The following is a 22008-nucleotide window of genomic DNA, read 5'->3' as shown; positions in this document are numbered from 1 at the left end:
TAATTTTGCAAGTATAAGTTAAAGAGATTTTAATTGATGTTTTTTCATAGCAGACTGGTGTCCATCCTGGTTCATGTTTACCCCATCACCATAGTAACCAATGTTTCACTGATGAGGTGAACAGGTTGAGATGAGTACATTAACAAGAGGACACTGAAATAACCTGCATATGAGGAGTCCCTTTAAGATTATCAGCATTACTTTATACACATTACATTATAAACATTACTTTAAAACCTTTAAAGGATTTTAGATCCTGTGTCACTCATTCAGGTCAACAAGTGTTCATCTAAAGCTCACATTAACATTTCTAAAAAAAACTTATGTAAAAAAATATATCATCCCTTGATCTGACTAGATAAACAGGTTCCTGAATTCTGCTTGTTTCAGGGAAAACTTTCAGGAGGGTTTCAAGAAATAAAAATTCAGTTAGTTTCTCTTTAATTGCATAGTAATCCATTCTTTATCTGGTTTGTCAAACTGATTAAAGTAAAACTTGCATAGCCCAGTAACTGCAATAAGCTCCAGAAAAGATCAAATAAAATAAAATACAATAAAATAAAATACTGCACCTCTGTAGGGCATTCATGTTTAAAACTTCAGAAGCAGCTGAAGTAAAATTTTAAGATTTAAAAATATTTATCACCCAACAGCATTAGAAAGCATTCTTCCATACACAAAGCAGGCATAGTAAAGCATGTAATCAAGTTCAAGTGAAAAAATTCATATTGTACAAAGTATATAAAAGGGATTATTTTATCAAAATAGATAAACAGAAAAACTAGATATCTTAAATCTGGCTGCTTCAAAATATTTCATGCCTGAGAGATGACATTGTGCTGCAGCCACTTTGGTTTACATTTAAAAAGATCAGCTGAGTGAGTTTTGGACATATTAATATATAAAAACATATGTAAAAACAAACGAAGGCATTGTGTGAGTGCACATAGATTCAAGGTGGAACTACAACAAAGGTAGAAATGTGCAAATATTGTGCTCAGGCATAAAAAATCTGCTTTTATGTTTTTCAGGGACTGAAAGTAAGTCCTTCAAGTCAAATTTTACACACATTAACTTAAGTATCTTTACAGAATATAAAAACTAGAACTTAAAGACAAATTCAGGCGTAACTAATTAATTTCGGAGTAACTTACAGGGATTCTTGTTGGTGACAAAAAGCTGCCCGTCTTCAGTGTATAAATATATATATATATATATATATATATATATATATATATATATATATATATATTCTGCATAAAGTACTTTCAACAATAAAAACTGCTCTGCTTATATTTCTATGATCTGACCAGTTTGAAACCTTGCCCAGTGTCCAGTATGGCAGGTGGAAACCAGTTGAGTTTGATTCTTTTGAGACATCGCAGGCAGAAGCCGCAGATCCACAGCAAGTTCAGGCTGCTGCACCACAGCGCCATCTGCACCACCGGGTAGGTTATCCGGGGGAAGTACATCCTCCAGTGATCGGTGACGTCGTTTCCCGTGGGCAGATGCAGCGTGTAGTCGCTCCAGTGTTTGGAGATGCCGTAGACTGCAGAAACAGCCCTGTCTCTCTCGGACCACTGGATGTGACTGTTGGAGTTACAGTTATACTCCACCCACTGAGAGGTGAAGTCTCCAAGCTGCGGGGGGTCCTGCAGTTCAACGTCCGTCACTCTAGCGAGTGTAGCTCCCTGCACAGCAACATACAGACCCTCCACTCTTCGAACCTCCTTCACCCATGGTAACGAGTTGTCACAGTCGAGTACCACGATGAGGCGCGAACAAAAGCCGCTGTTCTTTTCCCTCCAAAACTCCAAGATCTGATCCAGACGAAGAACATCTCCTCCTGACAATTAACACAGAAACTAATTACTTATAGAATCCAAACTGTACAACTAACTAGTTTTAAATAATATTTCATTTAAATGATACATTAATGCTTGATCATCCTCTCACCTGCTAGTGCCCATTCCCCGGTGCGGTGTGTGTGTCCGCTGTAGAAGATCACGTATGTGTCGTGGCGAGGCCCATCAGCAGTGCGGAGCTCCAAGAAGGATTTGATCTTGGCCTGCAGAGCCTCCAGGGTCACCCCGCTTGTGGAATAGTCGCAGCCAAAATTCTCAATCAAGTGGTGGGCAAAGAAGTGCTGGACATTGTTCAGCATGCCCGTCGAGCGCCTGTTCAGCTGCTGCACCTGGCCTGGAGGCAGCAGCATGGGCTGGCCATCAGGGCTACAGGACAGAGAAGGAATAACCCTATCACCGATAATTACTGTAAAAGAATATCCATGCATGTATGATTCATGAGAAAAAGAAAGTATATTGATTTTCTTTTTTTTTTTCTGCTGTTGACTGGAACTCAAAAAAGATATTTAATACTTTCCTGACATAACAGTTACAAATAAATAATTTAATGTTTTACTAAATCAGTACAAAAAAAAGAATAGTTATCTGATCCTTTCCAGGTTTTAAAACGAGAAAAATACAACCTCATATAAAGAACATGATACAACATGATACTGTAACCTTAAAAAAAAAAAAAGCTGCATGAGGAAAAACTAGTCGCACTGCATGAAAGACTCACATTCAGCAGAAATTACTTTCTATGTTATCAGTCTCCAGCATCCTTTTCCTTCTTCCCTGTGTTGCTTCAGTTTATTGAGGCTTTTATGATTCATTCATCCACAACTCTTATGATCCAACCACAACATTTAAATCAGGATGAGGTCTGGACTTTGGGTTATTGCAAACCTCGATTTTATTTTCTGTCTTTCAGCCTTTTTGTTGTAGATTTGCTGCTGTGCTAGCAATAACAGTCCTGTTGAATGACGCACTTTCAGTAACCCTTCAGCTGTCAGACAACCTCATATTTGACTCTAGGACCCTTATGGCTGAGTCAGCAAGACGTCCAAGTCCTGTGGCTATATAACAAGACCAAATCATCAATCCTCCACCGCCATGCTTGACAGCTGGTTTAACGTGTTTGTGCGGTTTAGTTATAATCAAATGTGGTGCTTTAGATTATGGTACAAAAAAAAAAAAAAAAAAAACCTAAACAAAGCTGCTGTATTACTTTTAGAGAGAAGAGGCTCTCTCCTGTTAGCACTCCCAAACAAGTCATCAACTTGAACGTTAAGCATTCTGAATGAGGTCTGTAGAATCTGGGATGAAGCTCTTAGGGTTTTTTGCTGTTTTTTTGCCATTATTTTGAGCACTGTTTAACCTGCTTGGTCAACCACTCCTAGGGAGTTTGACAGCTGACTTTATTGTTTTCTATTTGTGAATAAGCTCAGTGTAGAATTGTGTACTTAAAATTGAATGGAAATGTCATTTTAACCTTTCCCATACTGATAGGAAGCAACGATTGTTTCTCTAAGACCACTGCTGATATCTTTCCATTTAGTTAACCACACTGGCTAATAATGATTAGTAGTACCTGGCTTCTACTTATTCCATATTCCCACAGAGGCAGGAAGGGGATATTTTGTTGTTTTACATGCTGCTTTTGCATTTTAGCTTAAGTCTTTAGTAAATGGCTGAGAACTTAATGCAAACTGTCTTTTATTATATTTTATTAACTTTAGCTTTTATTGACCTTGTTTTAAGACCTCAAAATTTTTGGTTTTTTTTAATCATATCCTTACCTGTAATACATTGGTAATAAAGAGGATTTAACATGTTGTCCCCCACAACACTGTCTAACTGAGCAGTATAAACACACTGCAAGTTATCAGAAGTTAGACTTGTACAACCTGCAGTAGTTGGTGGGGATGACCACTGCGTAACCCACACAGGTTCCTCCCAGACTGTTCCCAAGCTCGTAGAAAAGTCCATGGAATAGGGTCTCCAGGGGCAGAATGAGCAGAACTGTGCTCACAAAGATGCTGCTGGAGGCCTGACGAGCAGATTCACAATAGTCAGAGACATCTTTAATATCAGTCAATGATAAAGCAATCGTAGCAAGAAAAATCTGTTTTAGCTACAAAAAGGGAGGTAGACAACTATTTCTTACATTAAAAAAAACTGGCTCATGATCAATGGACCACGCTTTAATTCCCAGGTTGCCTACCTGCCAACAAAGAGCAGCAACAGCAACAGTTGACACCAGTGTGAAGAGTACCAGCCTTTCAGAGATGAGGCAGAAGTGTCTCATGCCCTTTGACGCCATAACCTTGTCCAGACTGCTTTCCTCTGGCCCTTGGGATAAACATAACCTCTGGCAGTCGCTGAGCTTGGTGTGAAAGCCCCACACAGTAATGACAAACACCATGTGACAAATGGCCCAGAAGAGCACACACACCACAAACCCTGGGATCATCAGGTACCACTGGTCCAAGTCCGTGAGTTTCCGGGAAGCAATAATGAGGAAGGCCACCTCCACCCCCAACAGAGGCAGGAGGGACAGGCGGCGCCACAGACCTCTCCACACCAGAAAAGGCTTCCAGCACTCGGTCACTGAGAGGCCACTGAAGTAGAAATCCAGCAGAGGGTTGCAAATGAGCTGGCTGAAGAAACAAGCGATGGCGAACGGGTTGGTGGTAATGTTCAGAGACTTGAAAAATATGTCACCAGTGATAGCCGCAAAGCCCACCAAGTTAGGAATAGCAAGAATAGCCTTAATTCGAAGGGCAACCATGACCGTGCCCAGCGCCACGACGAGCACCATCACGCTCAGAGACTTTTGTATTAGTAGTGCCGTGCTGGCTGTGGCAAAGCCGACTAGCTCCACGCGCTCTGCTGAGGTGAGGAAGGCAGGATGGTACCTTGTACATCCAAGCAGCCTCTCCAGCAGCGCGCACAGAGTCCTTAGAATCACACTGGCCAGCAGCAGATAGTTGGCCGACTGTTCCTTGATGTCGCTTTCCAGATCCGGTGGGTTAAGGAAACACAGTAAACCAAACAAAAAACCGTACCACAGGTGCAGAAGGCTGAGGCTGAACCGCTCCATGTTGAAGTAGTAGTACAGTATACTTGCTATCGCTAGTACAACCAAGGCCAAAACAAAAATAACAAGAAGAGTGGACTCTGCGGTTTTCTCCCACCGCGCATATAGACCCAAACACAGAGCCATGAGTAGGTTCAGCCCGGACAGGTAGCCGAGCCACCGGACCGACGACCACATGCTCACCTCTCCGTTGACTTCCCCAAGCCGGGTTATAGCTACATGGAGACAGTGGCTGACACAATACCGTAGAAAACGACACATTGTGACTTGGAATGTTAAGACAAAAAGACAAGACACTCCGTCTACTTATTTACACTTTTTTTGTCCGTTACAACAATTACAATACTACGAGACACTAACTTTAGTTTTAGCTAGCAGACTTGTTAAAAGTAGCTAGCTTAGCTGTCGTAAAGCTGTCAGCTTTGCATCTTCGCCCCGGTCAACGAAGCGGTCATAAACCTTTACATCTTGAAGGCCGCCTTTCTCGTTTAATGCTGAATACGATTAAAATCAATTCAGACACAATACCGTCGGGAAAAATGTTGGAGGTACGAGACACATCAGTTCAAAAAAGTTTGTCCTATCAAAACTTTAGTCAGATGACAGTCGCCATGACTGGATTTCGCTACGGCAAGTGCTGGGGTCAAAATATCTTACGCGTTTGAAAGCCTAGTCGAAACTCACAGAATTCGTCGTTTGGGTGAAAAATAATCAAATTAAATTCTCTAAAATATTTAACAGGACCTGTTTAATTGGAATTTACTCTAGATGTTTAAGGGAAATATAACATAGCTAACATGCCGCAATCCTTAATAGTTAAAATGGTATCTCAGATATAAGATTTCTTTATCTGAGAGTACATTTTTAGGGTGTTTTTTTTTTTTTTTTTACTTTAAAACTGTGTGTAGTTTACTTTAAAAAACGGGTTTAGTCATGTTTAAGTAAAATACCAGATTTACTTTACAAAAAACCTGTATGTAAAATGCATAATGTACAGCATTTCTAAATATGATGAAAGCACTACCTCTGCAGTCTATAGTCACAGAACCTTCATAAAACTGTACATAGTGAACAAAGCATTATTTAGAATATTTAGAAGCAAGCACACACACACACACCTTACATTTACATTCATTTATAAAAGAAATATGACCATCCTATAAGCACACATTGTTCTGCATTACTGAAAATGATAATAAAGATGAATCATGCAAACTGCCAAAAGAAACAGTGGAAGACAAATCACAAAACACTTTCAAAGCCTGAATATGTGCAATACTTTTTTTTTTTTTCCTTTCTCTCTACTTTTCATTTCTACATTAGGAAATGATATACAGGCATGGAAACAACACACTGCAATGCACCACTCACAAAAATGTTTCTTGTTCCCTTAATATGATAAAGGAAAACTGGACAGTTTTGTGCAGTTTGGCCAAAAGTAGGCTTGATATGAGTTAAATAGGTTGATAGGGGCAAAATAAATATGAACAAGGCACCCTATACTTTGTGGGATTATTTTATGGGCCCATCATTAGCTGTAAAACTACCATCACAGAGAGTGGGTGTTACATTTTGCGACACCCTTCAGGATCAATATCCCCCTAAAAAACAAAAAACCCTTCATTCACACATACAAACCCAAAAATATTCACACAGTTGGCCTGTTAAGGGACCAGCAGGAATATACACCATTTCACATGGTAGTATCTCTAGCTAAAACCTCTACACGGAGCATACAGTATCCTCCAATCTCACCATGTTTTCTGTTGCTAAAAAAAATCAACAACTTTTCCCTAGTTTTACAGATTCCCAACGACAAAACCTTAAGTTAGTGCAAATGTCTTGTCACGGCCAATTTTCTGACAGTGAGGACCTACGATCTGGATTGTTTTGGAAAGTGCAACAAAGTATACTGTTGTGGTCAAGTCAGTTTATAATATGTCACTGCAATGCAATGTACTATTTCTCTGTTTGAGAAAGAAAAGTGGAACTGGAAATCTGATGCATCTCTGATTTGATATCTGCAAAAATGGTGATTGGAGGCTAAAGTAGAATACCTATTTTACACTCGTACCATTTTACACAACAAGTAAACACTTAAAATTTCACATTAGTAAACCTAGCAACACGCCTACTGTATGGTACTGAAATTTTTTTAAATGCTACAAATACCAACTTCTTGCAAGAGATACACAAATCATTCTGAGGATGTCAAGTTAAAATGGCATTGCCACACTTTGCACTGGACAACACCAAAGTTTGACTAAAGGCTGTTACATACTCCATGAGAAGCAAGAACTTTTTTCTTGTTCTTAAAGCCACAAGAACAAAATGATGTCATTTTGCTCTCCTGGACGTGATTGAGGACAGTTCTCCACACATCAGCCGAGCAGAACTTTCTTCTTGTAGGGCTCTGAGAAGTATTGTGTGAATGGTCGGACATTTGATGTTTTTAACTCAGAAAAGAAGCATTTGCCCTGATGAGCGGTTGAACAGATAGTTTTAATGAACCGCTGAGGTCGTGAGAAAGCATGTAAATGTAAACAACACATAGGATTTAGAGACACAGACACTGCAGCGTGCAAAACCCCCACCTGTCATGGACGAAGTTGCACATTCACATCTGCTAGAGCAAAATTACGTCATTTTGTTCTCGTGGCCCCAAGAACAAGAAAAAAGGTCTCACGGAGTATGTAACAGCCTTAACATATATGAACAATTAAGTTTTTGGGGGAATTTTTGTCATAAATGCACATCAAGGGTTTTCAGAAAGTCTAGCTGCATGACAGATACAGAAGCAAGCGTACCAGTCCACTCATTCTATCTCAGTCTCTCCAGTGCAATCAAACTCCCGCCAGACTGCTTGGGTTGCTGTATTTGGCTTTTGTACTGAGCAGCCTGCGACACTAGCTTATTCAAACAGAGACTGAGATCAGAACGCAGACAACCTGACTTGTAATTATTAAATTGAAGATGGGGATTTAAAAACAAGGACTTTAAGGGCATTCAGTTTCCAACTTTAAAAAAACTAGCTATTTATCAAAATATATCCATCTTAGTGTCTGTGTATGTGCGTATCTTTTTTTTTGTGTGTGTATGTGTACTCTCAGATGGGTGTGGATATGAGAAAATATTCTTTAAACTTCTCTCTTTCACACTGTGCAAACTGCATTTTTTTTTTCAAAGGGGGAAAGGAGAAGAATGCAGCAGGTTAAAATTTGGCAGCGCAGCAGTAGAAGGGGAGGAGACGGTACAGAAGGGCTGCTGGAGGAGGAGGGGGGGTGGGTGCTGGTTTAGCCTAGCTCTGAAGCAGTATGGGGTCCTCGAACTCATGAAAGCCAGGCAGGGAGCTGCTCTGGCTCTCCCCAGAATCTGAATCGTACGGCGTGTCCGGGAGCTCCGAGAAACCCCAAGCCAGCTGGTCATCTTCGAACTCAGAGCGCACATGCGCCGAAATGTCGGCACAGTCTTCCTCCTCATTGGAGTTAAAGTCCTGAGGGATGTAGAGCATCTCGGGGTAGTTGCGAGACACCAGGTCGGTGGTGGTGGCTAGAGATACCTTGCGGAAAGCAATGAGATGCATGTGGGAATACTTGATATATTTGTAGCGCTTGAAGCCCAGCGACTCCACCGCCACCCGCCAACTGCGCATCATGAGGGCGTGGCGGTTTTGGTGGGAGGAGTCAGGTGTGATGATGAGCAGCAGGCCGTGCAGCTCCAGCAGCTCGTGGGCCTTCTTGCAGCAGATCCAACGCTGGTATGGCGAGGGAAAGTAGGAGAGGAGAAGGGAGAAGACCACTACGTGGAAGAGCTGAGCGGGCAGAGCATCAATGGGGTTGTGGAGCTGGCGGAGGAAGGCCTCTACTGCATCACCTGCCAGCTGGAGAGGCTGCTGGAGCTGAAGGTTCAGGAAGTCACACTTGTACACACTCTGAAAAGGTGAATAAATCAGCACAAATCATGGTTCAGATGAGACCTGTTACACCACTGACTACTTTCACTGCTTTCATTTAGTTTTATAACTCACAGCTGCAGAATTCAAAGACTTTGTTCTGCTTTCTGAATAAATTCACACAAGACATTCAAACCACAACAGGAGTAAATTGTGCTGTTGTTTTTGCTACACTTAGCACTCAAGAATGCATTTTATTTACATAAACCTGGATTTAAAAAAAATTAAGAAGCACACATACCTCAACTGCAGGCACTATGTCAATACCGACTGTAAGGAACTCATCGAACCTCAGGAATGGATTGAAGCAGCTTCCCACATCCAGAAGGCGGATTTTCCCAAGCTGAGAGATTGAACTGTTACAGGAAGAAGAAGAAACATCAGCTCAGAGCTTACTGTCATGCCAAGGCAGGATACCTGATGAGAAACAGCAAATGAGATTGTAGCTTGTTAAGTTGACCAAATATTATCATGCTACCTGCTTGAGAAAGGGATGTTCTTTAGCAACCTATATTCTAATAATAATTACAAATAATAATAATGTTTTAAGTGACAATTTTTAGATGCACTAAATTTTAAGGGAAAAGACTATATGTCCACATTTATTTTAGAAAAAACTAAACTTAAAATATTGTACAAGTTGCAGGAAAGAGTTTGGTTTAAGAGTCAGTTGGTTTAATGCTTTAGTTTTAATTTTATCCATATATTTCAAATATAAATGTGAGGTAGGACTAATGTAATTTGACCAAACATCCCCAAAAATTTGCACATGCAGTATTGTGAATGCAAGTAAAAAATAAAACGTTTCAACATACACACATGGACAAAATCGTTGGTACCCTTCGGTTAATGAAAGAAAAACTCACAATGGTCACAGAAATAACTTGAATCTGACAAAAGTAATAATAAATAAAAATTCTATGAAATGTAACCAGTAAAAGTCAGACATTGCTTTTCAGCCATGCTTCAACAGAATTATTTAAAAAAATAAATCATGAAACAGGCCTGGACAAAAATGATGGTAACCCTAGAAAAGACTGAAAATAATTTGACCAAAAGGACGTGTTAATCCAAGGTATGTCCACTAATCAGCATCACAGGTGTCTACAATCTTGTAATCAGTCAGTGGGCCTATATATAGAACTACAGGTAGTCACTGTGCTGTTTGGTGACATGGTGTGTACCACACTCAACATGGATCAGAGGAAGCAAAGGAAAGATTTGTCTCAGGAGATTAGAAAGAAAATTATAGACAAGCATGTTAAAGGTAAAGGCTATAAGACCATCTCCAAGCAGCTTGATGCTCCTGTGACTACAGTTGCACATATTATTCAGAAATTTAAGATCCATGGGACTGTAGCCAACCTCCCTGGATGTGGCCGCAGGAGGAAAACTGATGACAAATCAAAGAGACAGATAATACGAATGGTAACAAAAGAGCCCAGAAAAACTTCTAAAGAGATTAAAGGTGAACTTCAAGCTCAATGAACATCCGTGTCAGATCGCACCATCCGTCGTTGTTTGAGCCTAAGTGGACTTAATGGGAGACGACCAAGGAGGACACCATTGTTTAAAACAAATCACAAAAAAGCCAAACTACATGTTGACAAGCTACAAAGCTTCTGGGAGAATGTCCTATGGACAGATGAGACAGAAATGGAACTTTTTGCCAAGACACATCAGCTCTGTGTTTACAGATGGAAAAATGAAGCATATCAAGAAAAGAACATGGTCCTATTGTGAAACATGGAGGAGGCTCTGTTATGTTCTGGGGCTGCTTTGCTACATCTGGCACAGGGTGTCTTGAATCTGTGCAGGTACAATGAAATCTCAAGACTATCAAGGGATTCTAGAGAGAAATGTGCTGGCCAGTGTCAGAAAGCTTGGTCTCAGTTGCAGGTCATGGGTCTTGCAACAGGACAATGACCCAAAACACAGCTAAAAACACCCAAGAATGGCTAAGAGGAAAACACTGGACTATTCTAAAGTGGCCTTCTATGAGCCCTGACCTAAATCCTATTGAGCATCATTGGAAGGAGCTGAAACATGCTGTCTGGAAAAGGCTCCCTTCAAACCTGAGACAACTGGAGCAGTTTGCTTATGAGGAGTGGGCCAAAGTACCTGCTGAGAGGTGCAGAAGTCTCACTGACAGTTACAGGAATTGTTTGATTGCAGTGATTGTCTCAAAAGGTTGCCCAACACAATATTAAGTTAAGGGTACTATCATTTTTGTCCAGGTCTGTTTCATGAGGCTATTTTTTAAAATAATTCTGCTGAAGCATAGATGAAAGGCAATGTCTGACTTTTATTAGTTAAATTTCATAGAATTTTTATTTATTACTTTAGTCAGATTCAAGTTATTTCTGTGACCAGTGTGAGTTTTTCTTTCATTAACCGAAGGGTACCAAGAATTTTCTCCACGTGTGTAAGCAGTGGATGTTTGTTCCTCTACCTACCTGGGGATGGTGCTGTATGCCTGGGCCCTTATAGATGCTGCAGTCAGACCCATGGCAAGTGTGGCACTTTTCTCATCCTTTTCTAACATTCTTTTCATCCCACCATCCAAGAAATATTCTTGACAGACACTGAGGAAGTCAAATCCAAACATTAATCAACTCTCACCGGGAAAAGAAGTAAGAAGCTCATCAGATTAAACCAGATTAAATGAAAACGTAAAGAGGTCTGAAAACGAATGAAGCCAGCTGCACCTGCGACACCAATCGATGCGGCCTTCCCCTTCGCATTTTTTGGTCCAATGGTTGTCTGCAAGATTCTTCATGGCGAGGGCGTACTCGCTCAGTGTCTGCTCATCCTCACAGTGCTCACGCCAGATCTTGTCGAAGTCACCCACTGGAAAAAGAGGAATACAATCAAAAAGTCAGTCACAAACTTCACAACGTAGAGGACTAATTTCAGACTTTCAAAGGAAACTCAAGTCACTCAACATCAAGCTGAAATCTTCATGCAAACATCGACAACCTACTTTCCAGCATTGGTCATCCACTTTAGCCCCAAAACATTTGTACTTCTTTGAAAAACCAACTGAAAACACTGAGACCACTGTAGACGCTTTGATGCTTCAGCACTGCCAGCAAGTTCACACGTTTCTGCTAGCACAGAGGCAGCACTGTTTCTCAAAAAGAAAAGAAAAAAAAATCCTCCTCATATAGCCACCCCACAGCAAAAATAATGTCCACAAAACTTCCCATTAAAACATCTTCACAGCTGATCAGAAGCCAACAGCCTGTGGCATAAGCAAACATGCTGATAAGGGAGAAATCCCATGACCAGAAGGAAAAACTCCATATCTGATTTGCAGAAATGAAAGGACAACAAGAGGAGTGGTGGTAAACAGCAGTGCTCTGAAAGCATGACCACTGGGATTAAATGCCAAACCCTCCAGATCATGCTTTACTTATTAACCAATCATGAGGTCTGCTTGCAGGACAACTTCTTTGTGCTATTCTAGTCTCCAAAACAACCAGCCTCTGCTGTGCAAAAAATATTCTCTAATTCAATGTGCTTTATTCAACAGATAAACACAACCTCTGCTCACCTTTGAACACTGATGGCTATTAAGTGTTTAATGTGGGAAGTTGGAGCCATGTGCGCACAAAAGAAAAATCAGATCTCTTTATGCATTAGTTTTAGTAGAATTAACACATTTTGCTACGAGGTTAAGTTTCAAAATGTTTTATGTATGATTTGGGAGAAGTGAAATAACCATTCACATATTCTAATAATGCCTGACGGGTTTATTTAAAATGACACAAACCAGTCAGGGATTTGTGTAAGAAATTACCAAATTCATGACATTTGTGTCTTCTGGAAAATTTATATAAACCCTGCATATCTTATAAAGTGCTGTTCAGTTACAAAAATGACTCTGAAGCTTACTTTTATCTTAAGATAAAGAATTTACACCAGCCTTTTTCTGTATTCCACCTACACACACTCCAGCATGGCTATGCATTTCCTGAAAAAGACTCAAAAAAAGAGTGTAACAACAAGAGCAGCACAAAGTGTGGGCAGGTAACAAAGCAAGGCTTTAAGTCCAGGCCCCTTTAAGCTAAAATCTTCAATCCAGAACTCACACATGGAGTAAAACCCTGTAATTGGGCTCTAAATTGAAATGTTGGTTTCTTTTGTGATGAGTGAAGATGCTGAGTTAAAATGAAGATGACGTTAGGCCGTGCTGCTGTGTTGTAAGGGTTTTTCCAAACTTCCTATTTTGCCCCAACAAGACCATGGTGTTTGTCCTCAAAACTCTGTTTTTCTCTCACACACATTGAGGAAAACCAAACCCTCACAGTAACCCTAACTAACCCTAACCCTTGCAGCTTCTAAAATATCAAACATTTTCTATGCCAGTCTCACACATATGCACACCCACACACATTCACACTAGTGCAACCTTGCTTTAAGTGAAGACAGACAACAACATCCTGGGTGGTCTGCTTTGTTTAAGAAATCCTCATATCAGTGATAGATTATCATCTGCTTCCATAAATATTTTTTTTTCCAAGATTAAAGATCTTTATTGTCATCATGCAAGCATAAAATTTTGAGGAGTCTCTCAGCTTAGCACACACAAATAAGAAAAAAGAAATATAGCAATTATCGTTTTGTTTTACCCCAAACGGAATAAAATTATCCCAATGTGACTGACAAACTGCCACAGCGAGGAAATATGACTTTATTGTGGAAACTACTTTATGTGATTTTACAATACTGTGCAAAAGTCTTGGACAAAGTTTCATTTCTGTATTTATTGCCAGAAAAACAGGAAATATGTACAGTGATTCACTGAAATGTGCCTTTCCCTCTGCTTTCTTTCAAGAGTGCTTCAGAAAAGTCGAGCTCTGGCTTCTGAGGAGGATTCATTGTTCCATAAGACATTCAGCCAACAATGTTCAGTTCAATTCTCCAATAATGTGGCATAATTCAGTCTTTTCTCCCTATTTCCCCTCTTGACAGCCACTTTTCCATTTACACCATTTGACCACTGACACTTCTTCTTTTGCCCTACCATGTTTTTCAGCTAAAAAAAAAAAAAACTAATTCGTGCAGACATTATTTTGTCTGTCAAACTGTGTTATCTTTGGTAGTTTATGTAGATGCAACAAAACCAAGTCCCCAAAGATTAAATATAAAATAGTTTCCTTGCCAACTTGTTATGTATGGACACAATCTAAATCATCACTTCAGTAATGGGCCATTTTTATGCTTGATTCATAACTCTGTGTTAAGTAGCTTAACAAACAAAATAAAGATCACATTCCTCTGAAAATAATCAAATACAAGGACCAAACTGAGGGTGAAAGAAAAAGCAGTCAATGATTAAAGAAAGTTTTAAAGTTTTCCAGAAAATCTAGAAAACTATTGTTTAATACCACTTTAAAGGATTATAGGCACCTCTGACTCCCTGGAAGCAAAATATAAAGAAATGAGGGGGGGGTTATGACTTTTACACAGCAATGGATTTGCAGGATTTCTGCATTTGTGTTCACCATATTGATTAAGAAGTGAATTCACCTGTTTTAACAAAACATAAATAATTGTATTGTAATTAAGAACATTTAACATGCTGTTAACTTCTAGCAGCACATCAATCACCATCTTTAGATTATATCCTGACAAAAGGGCAGACTCAGTCATGTATTTATTATTTTAATGCTAAAGTTCAGCCTCTGCCTGAGCTCCTGTGATTCACTACTTATTATTTCCAGCCCGATATTTGAATATGTAATCAACCTCTAACTTACAATCAGCTTACAGAAATAAGGAATACATGCCTTTAACCAAACTCTTCATTGTCTGGATAAAAATGCATTGATTTCTGGGCCTCTGTCACATTATCAGATGGCAGAAATGTCAACTTACTTATGCTACTGAGCTATGACTGGGAGTAATACTCAGAAATTAAAGTAGTCTAGTTGTAAAAGTTGAGACCAATGTTTGCTCTATCAACACTGTTATCTCTTACAGGCAACAAAGGGGCAATAGAAAGTCAGTCATTGACAACAGATCGGTTGGTTTAATGTCTCTCATTAGTAACCTATTAAGAGTCTGCTTTGACTGGGTTTGGAGGAGAGATAATATGTGTTTACAGACTTGTATACCCAAACAGCAATGTCAGTTCATGCACATGAAATGTTAAAAGGCTTAAAAGGCCCTGCATGCTCAAAGAAACCGCTAACAGCTAACCAGTCAACAAACAAGACCGTTAGCAGGCAACGGTAACCGTAGAAAACGCACTGACTTATAATTACGGGTTTAGCTCCATATTAAGACTGAGTAGATATGGTTAATTTAATATTTTCGAGCTAACGTAAAGGGTTTGCAACTAGCAGGGCCACAGACAAACAGAAGAACCCTAAGAGGCTACCTACCCTCTCTGTATTTCCTGCGCAGTTTCCTGTGAACGTTTTTGACGACTCCTGACAGCTTCTCCTGCTCCTTCTTGCACGGTGTTTTATTTGGAATCGCCATATAGGACATCTCCGGGGTTTCCGTCTCTCCTGTCTCGACATTGTCCCTGGGGTTCATATCTCCGCACCGCCGACGATGCCTCCGTCAGCCGCTTCCCCTTTTGCAAACGGCAACACGACCGGCGAACCAGGATGCGTGCCAAGAACACGCATTCTGATTGGTTGAATTTGACAGACATGCTTTAGAATTGTGTGTTGTCCTATCAAAGAACTAGTAGCGTGCTCTAGATTGACTGCGTACCGTGGTGCGTTAATGTACATTGGTAAATCACACCATTCTGACGCTAGCCGTGAATTACACACAAAACAAGTAAAAAACTACTAACCCAGTCTAATTTATTTGTATGAATACGGGGTTTTTCTTTTAATTTCTTTTCCTCGTGTGGTTTCAGGGACAACCAAATAATAATAATAATTATAGTATGCACAACTAACAAGCCCGTTCTGAAAATGGCAAATATACATGTTTCAATACCTACATTAAACAGAATCGCTCTGCGCACCACTTCTCGGTTTAACTACTTTGAAATACTCTTGCTCCAGAACTTGTCCGGACAAATGTTCAATACAGCCTGCACGGATTTAGCACGGATTTAGCGACACAGCACAGAGCTTTTATTTGGTTAACTACCTCTGCCAGTGAGGTAATCTTCTTAGGATCAGCTGTGAGATGTCAGCCGAAATGATTCGGCAATTTGACTGGCCATGTCTCGTGCTGTTCAATGAGGGTAGAGTAAAGTTAGTTTTGCTCCATTGTGGATTTTCCAAGGTCATTAGAAATATATAAATATAAAAATATCTTCAGAGATAATCCAGGATAATCATGGTATTGGAGATCAAACGTTATATCTTTGGTAAATGATATGTGACACCGCATAAAAGGAAGCATTTTAGTCTGGTTTGTGGTTAACACCAACACTGTTGTTAAAAGCTGGGGAAATCCCAGCCTGCCAACAAAGTATGAAACATTCTGCATAAGACCAGTGTTTAAGTAGTTTAATATCGATATATATCTATATAGATATAGATATATATAGAGATAGATAGATAGATTTGATCATTAAAAGTACTTAAATATTTTTAATTTAATTAATTTGAATAAAAAAAAAAAATCTATAATGAAAGTTCTACTTAACAGTAAGATTTACCCAGTTATACTAATAGAGACACTGATGAAAGATTAATTCAATGATGCATTCAGTTTGACTTGCACTTTATGGGTATATAGTGCCACCCAATGGTTTCAGAGGTTTTCTCCACTGTGTGGACATAAGAGAACTGATCTCCATTTTACAAGACCTTGGAAAAACAAAAGTTTTGAGACATACCCTTGTTTCTTAACATACTGTCTGACTGGAAACCGGTGGTTCTTGGCAATAAATCATATACCGTTAGAAAGCCTGTTTATTTCACTTTTAAATTGTTTATTGGATTAGATGACTGAAGTCTGAAGAAACAAGAGATAATGGAATTTGACAATTTCTTCATTTAACAAACAGAAGCCTCAGGCACATGTGGAAAAACTATTCACAGCCACAACAGCCTGGAACCGCTTCCTCGTGCTGGTCACCAGCCTGGTCATTCATTGCTGTGGAATGGCATCTCATTCTTCAACCAGAATTTGTCCCATGAGTGTTCAACGGGGTTAAGGTGAGAACTGCAGGCAGCCCATTCCATTCTCTCCACTTGCAGATTCTGGAGGTAGTCTCTCATCTCATTTTAGAGGATAGAGTTTGGTCCTATGAAGATGATTGCCACCGGTTGCAGAATCTCATCTTGACATATCTCTGCCTTGAGATTGCCTCCAGTGATTACAAGCTTTGTTTATTCAGTGAGGGAGATGTCACTCCACCCCATCACACTGCATCCAACTAATATCATAAATGCACTTTCCCTACAAATGTGGCACCATTTAAAAGGGAAATACACATGCTTTCGAGTCACATAAGATCTATTGTCAGGAGTATTGTTACAACAAAAAATATACCATCAAACAAATTTCCTTACTTTTTCTGCTAAGTTAAGTTGTTCTCAGTACAGTACAGCCTTTTTGCAAAACAAAAAGTATTGGCCGATGCCAAAACTAGAAAAAAAAAATAGCAAATATCAGCCAGCCAATGCATCTGTTGATCCTTACCCCACCTTTACACCGGGTGTGTGTGCACCACCTTACGGCTACACCGCGGTTTTGTTCTGACCTCCATGGAGTGGCAATTTTCATCAGCCCTAAAAAATCCACATTGATCTATCCCTAGGGGGGATGCCTCTAAACACTGACGTTTGCCTATTAGATTAACAAGGTTGATTCTGATTTAAAATAAGAATATAAGTTTAATATAAAGTAAGGCATAAAGTGAGAACAACTGTATTTATAGCCCGACTGATTGACAGGCTGGCTGGCTGGCCGAATAAATTGGCCAATTAAACCCTTTTCAAAATAACCACAATCGGTCAGAGTTTTTGCCGATTAAACGTCAATATATTCTTTATTTATCATAAAACAATAAATGTTGCCAAGTGTCGGAGTCAAGCAGAATGATGTTGTTGCGCGGTTTGATACTACATGGAGCTCTAACTCCCTTCAATCCTCAGTCCTCACCACTAACTACTGCAGCACCTAGAGCCAGGCAGCACTACAGTATAGTAGCTACTACGACAGGTACATTTATAACGACGTTGTGAAATTAAGGATGACCCAACATGTCATCATTTTCAGTTTAACTCTGTTTGCCATGTGTCAAGATAGGGACACATGCTTCGTTTCGTCGACCATGTTTTTAATTTATGTTGCTTCACCAAAGTTGTGCTAACCTAACTTAAGTTACTGGCTGTGTCCAAATGTCCACCCTAACCCCTAACCCCTCATTCACTACATAGGGCTGCACTACATAGCACATTACATAGTGCACTAGTTCTCTTGGCGATTCGGACACAAAGCTGCCTATTTTTTCGTTGCCGCAAACCACGTGACTACCGCCGTTACCACGGCAACCACAACCAACGTCAAGATGTCATTCCGAATCCAATCCAAAGTTGTGTGTAAATATTTTTATTTTTATTTCTATGTTGTATTTTTTAGTCTTTGTTTGTTTGCTAATTGGTAATTTTTTTGCCTCCTCGCAATGCATTGTGGTCTATATTTACCCGTTTAGTGACCATCGATGCTCATTACTTTTTAAGATGCATTGTGGGTAATTTTGAATGCCCTACTTTTTTCTCTCTGGACATTCGGACACTCCGACAAAATGGCATGACCTCTATGTAGGGCACTATGAAGGGAGTAGGGTGCACATTCGGACACAGCCACAGTCTTTATGTTAGCAATAACAACGCAGTGGTTATGCCAACCTAGCATAGCGTTAGCTAAAATCTCAAAAGACAGTAACTGCAGAAATAACGTAAGTATTCAAAATATTTGAGAGTACAGAACTAGCGTCCATCACTCCATTAAGTCTGTGTTAAGACATATTTAAGGAGGGCCGATGTGAACACAGAGAGGAGGGGAAAAGTCAAAATGATGGAACATTACTGTCTATCTTAGGCAACAGTCATGCTGTCATGTTACTCTTCGTTTTACTTTCCCTATAACATGACTGATGTTTAAAATGCAACTCTGTCTGAGAAAAACACCTTTGTTTTTTATTTTGGTTAATATGAGTCATGACCTCATGGCAAAAAAAAAAAAAAAAATGGAGTAGAGAAAATGTGATTAAAGGGCTTCAGAGGGCTGCATAAATAATGTTTTTCCAGTAACTTCATTCATTATATTGTTTATATATAGCATACACCTATGGTCTAAATCTAAAGATAAATCCATTAGTACAGCTGGTAGCTATATTAATGCGTGCTCCATAGAAAGAAAACTTCACAATGCAAATTTTAAATAAAATAAATAAAACAGAACATAATTTTCATATATTTTTTAAATTAATCGGCCGATTAATCAATTATCAAGTTTATTTCTCCCAAATATCGGAATTGGCATTGGCCTTAAAAAAATCCACATGGGTCGGGGTCTAAAGTTGTATTTAGTACTAACTATTTATGCGATAGTTTCAAACTTTGAGGGTGGGGTTAAAATGATTGCAAGTATTCTTCTCTCCTAAAATAACACACAGCACATGACTGCTGCTGTACTGTTTATTTAGCTGCAGATATTCATTCTAGACGCACCATGACTCCACCTGAGAGAATGTAATTATATCATAAAACCATAATCATTTCAATGGATGATATTAACAACATAAATAAAATACATAAATAAACAGCAAAAATATTCATCAGGGCTACTATTTTATTATTTCTAACATTATTTCTCATTTGAATACCTTTCTCTCATAAAGTAAATATTTGATCTATTTTTGTTTCCTATCATTTTAAAGACAGAACTACTCATATATGAAATCTCTGCTGTTTAGACTTGTTTTACTACTGCACTCTAGTAATAAAGAGATCAGATATCTTGTTTGTGTGGATGTGAGGACAGTTGTCTGGCAGCTATTTGAGTTTGTGTTAAACACTATAGTTACCAGAATGGATGTAGGGTTCTGCCAACAGGCTCTGATGACACATGGCCAAAATAAGCTTCACCTGCACAGCTAATAAAAAACTTTTATATTATTTCTCTCCTGGGTTCTGCTCTCAAGGCAGCACAATTAGATCTGATGCCCATTAGATGTGACATTTAGCAACAACTACCTTTTTATTGTTCAACTCTTTTTTTAAAATCAGTTATAACCCTGCTAATTGACTTTTATTGGTAGGTTTTCATCAGACATGAACTATCTGATGGGTTTTTTTTGGAATTTGAACATTTGTATGATTTACTTGTTGAAAATATTGTTTCTTTTTTAAAACTGATAAATCCTAATAGTGGATTGCCTCAAAGCCCTGCAGCTGTGATCAGCTCAAACAGCCAAAAGCCTAATTTGAAAATAGAGCAGTAACCAAGCTTCTTAGTATCACTTTGTCCTCCTTTATTCTAAGAAAAAATAACTACAACAAACAGGAGCTGAGTATTTGCCAAAGAACAACCACTTTACCAGATTTACTGTTTTGGACGGCCACAGGTATGTGAGAAATGAGCACTGTCTCCTCTCGAGGTTTCTCAACTATTTTTTATCGTGCTGTTTTGAAAAAAGTCTTGCATTCCTCATCAGACACAGATAAGAAACTGAGCCAGAAGAGGAACTATCCTGCAGAACTATTTCCTTTGACCCCTTGAACAAGAGCAGTTTGTTTCTGAGTTGGAACTGATTGTAGGGCTGCACGTCAGAAACACTAAACTTGGCACCTAAACAATGAAAACAGTTCAGTTTTATGCTTCTGTTGGTCCTATTGATGCCAAACATATTTTAAACTGATAACTGCTGATAACAAGATACTTGATTTGATCAGAATGCAACCCGTTATAAAGCAAAAAGAGACATTTCAACATACTGGAAACTGAAAACCAAACATCAGCTCACTCTGGTTTCTGCGTTTTTGCTAAGTTTCAGGATTAGACCACAGATCATTGACATACCACTCACAGCATTCATGTTATCTATTTTTTTCTTCTGATTCTGTATTCTTCTGCAGACGTACAGTGGATAAAAACATCTTCCAACTTAACGTTTTGAGAAAAAATGTTGAATTTGAACCAGAGTTCATGATGGCAGTAAAATTACTGTGGCATATTGTGGCATCACATGTTGGCAGCGTATTAGATTCTATAACTTTCCCTATGAAGTATGATGTAATAAATGCTAAATTGCGAAGATGTGATAGATACTAAACCCACAGATTTTTGGTAGGGGATGTTTGCTAGCAGTGCAAAAACAAAGTTTTATTTAGCCCCTCTTTCATAACTGAGGCCTCTCGTTTGGACCAATTAGGCAGCACTTTGAGGTTCTGTAATTTCTCAAGTGCTTTTAATACAATTCAGTCTGCTCTATTGTGTGAAAAGCTCCACAAATTCCAGGTGGATAACTTCACAACTACCTGGATTTATGACTGCCTAGCAAACGGCCAACAGTTTGTGAGACTGAAAGGTTGTGTGTCTGAGATGGCGGTCAGCAGCTCTGGAGCACCACAAGGGATTGTACTCTCACCATTTCTCTTCCCACTGTACACCTCAGGCTTCCAATACACCTCTGAGTCCTTTCATCTGCAGAAATGCTCTGATGACACTGCAGTTGCGGAGTGTATCAGTGATGGACAAGAAGCTGAGTACAGAGAACTGGTCAGTCAGGCTGTGAGATGGTACAGAAACAATCCCCTCATCTTGAACACAAACAAAAGAGATGATTGTTGACTTCAGGAGGGACAGGAGTAAACAAAACACTGTTTACATCCTGGGAGAAGAGGTGGAGATGGTGAAGGTATACAAGTACCCCAAAGTTAAGCTATACAACATGCTAGACTGGAAATGCAACACTGAAGCATCTATAAGAAAGGACAGAGCAGACTCAGCTTCCTAAGGAAGCTGACATCATTTAATGTCCACACCATAATGCTGCATATCTTCTATAAGTCTGCTGTGCAAAGTGCAATCAGCGTATCTGCTAGGGCGGCAGCATCAGAGCCAGAGACTTAAAGAGCCTGAACAAACTGATCAGAAAATCAATTGTCTTGCTGATT

At 39.4% G+C, this 22008-nt stretch overlaps 2 protein-coding genes across 2 annotated transcripts; both read right to left on the bottom strand.

The window, feature by feature from the left end:
• Positions 1–827: 827 nt before the first annotated feature.
• Positions 828–5935, bottom strand: tmem168b (transmembrane protein 168b). The gene is made up of 5 exons (XM_041996524.1): positions 4069–5935; positions 3752–3894; positions 1957–2231; positions 1233–1846; positions 828–1201 (listed from the first exon to the last, which is right to left on the bottom strand). Exons 1-4 carry the CDS (start codon positions 5203–5205, stop codon positions 1299–1301), a joined length of 2103 nt encoding a protein of 700 aa, XP_041852458.1. The 5' UTR covers positions 5206–5935; the 3' UTR covers positions 828–1201; positions 1233–1298.
• A 2164-nt stretch (positions 5936–8099) lies between these two features.
• bmt2 (base methyltransferase of 25S rRNA 2 homolog) lies at positions 8100–15572 on the bottom strand. Its single transcript, XM_041996527.1, is given in 6 exon segments — positions 8100–8875; positions 9138–9252; positions 11353–11481; positions 11605–11746; positions 15289–15473; positions 15475–15572. Coding segments are annotated over 6 exon segments (1296 nt in total). The 5' UTR covers positions 15567–15572; the 3' UTR covers positions 8100–8242.
• Positions 15573–22008: the final 6436 nt, after the last annotated feature.

The sequence above is a fragment of the Melanotaenia boesemani genome, chromosome 10 (genome assembly GCF_017639745.1).
Source record: "Melanotaenia boesemani isolate fMelBoe1 chromosome 10, fMelBoe1.pri, whole genome shotgun sequence".
In the NCBI taxonomy this organism is placed as follows: Eukaryota; Metazoa; Chordata; class Actinopteri; order Atheriniformes; family Melanotaeniidae; genus Melanotaenia; species Melanotaenia boesemani.
This window is presented reverse-complemented; position numbering and strand designations above follow the sequence as displayed.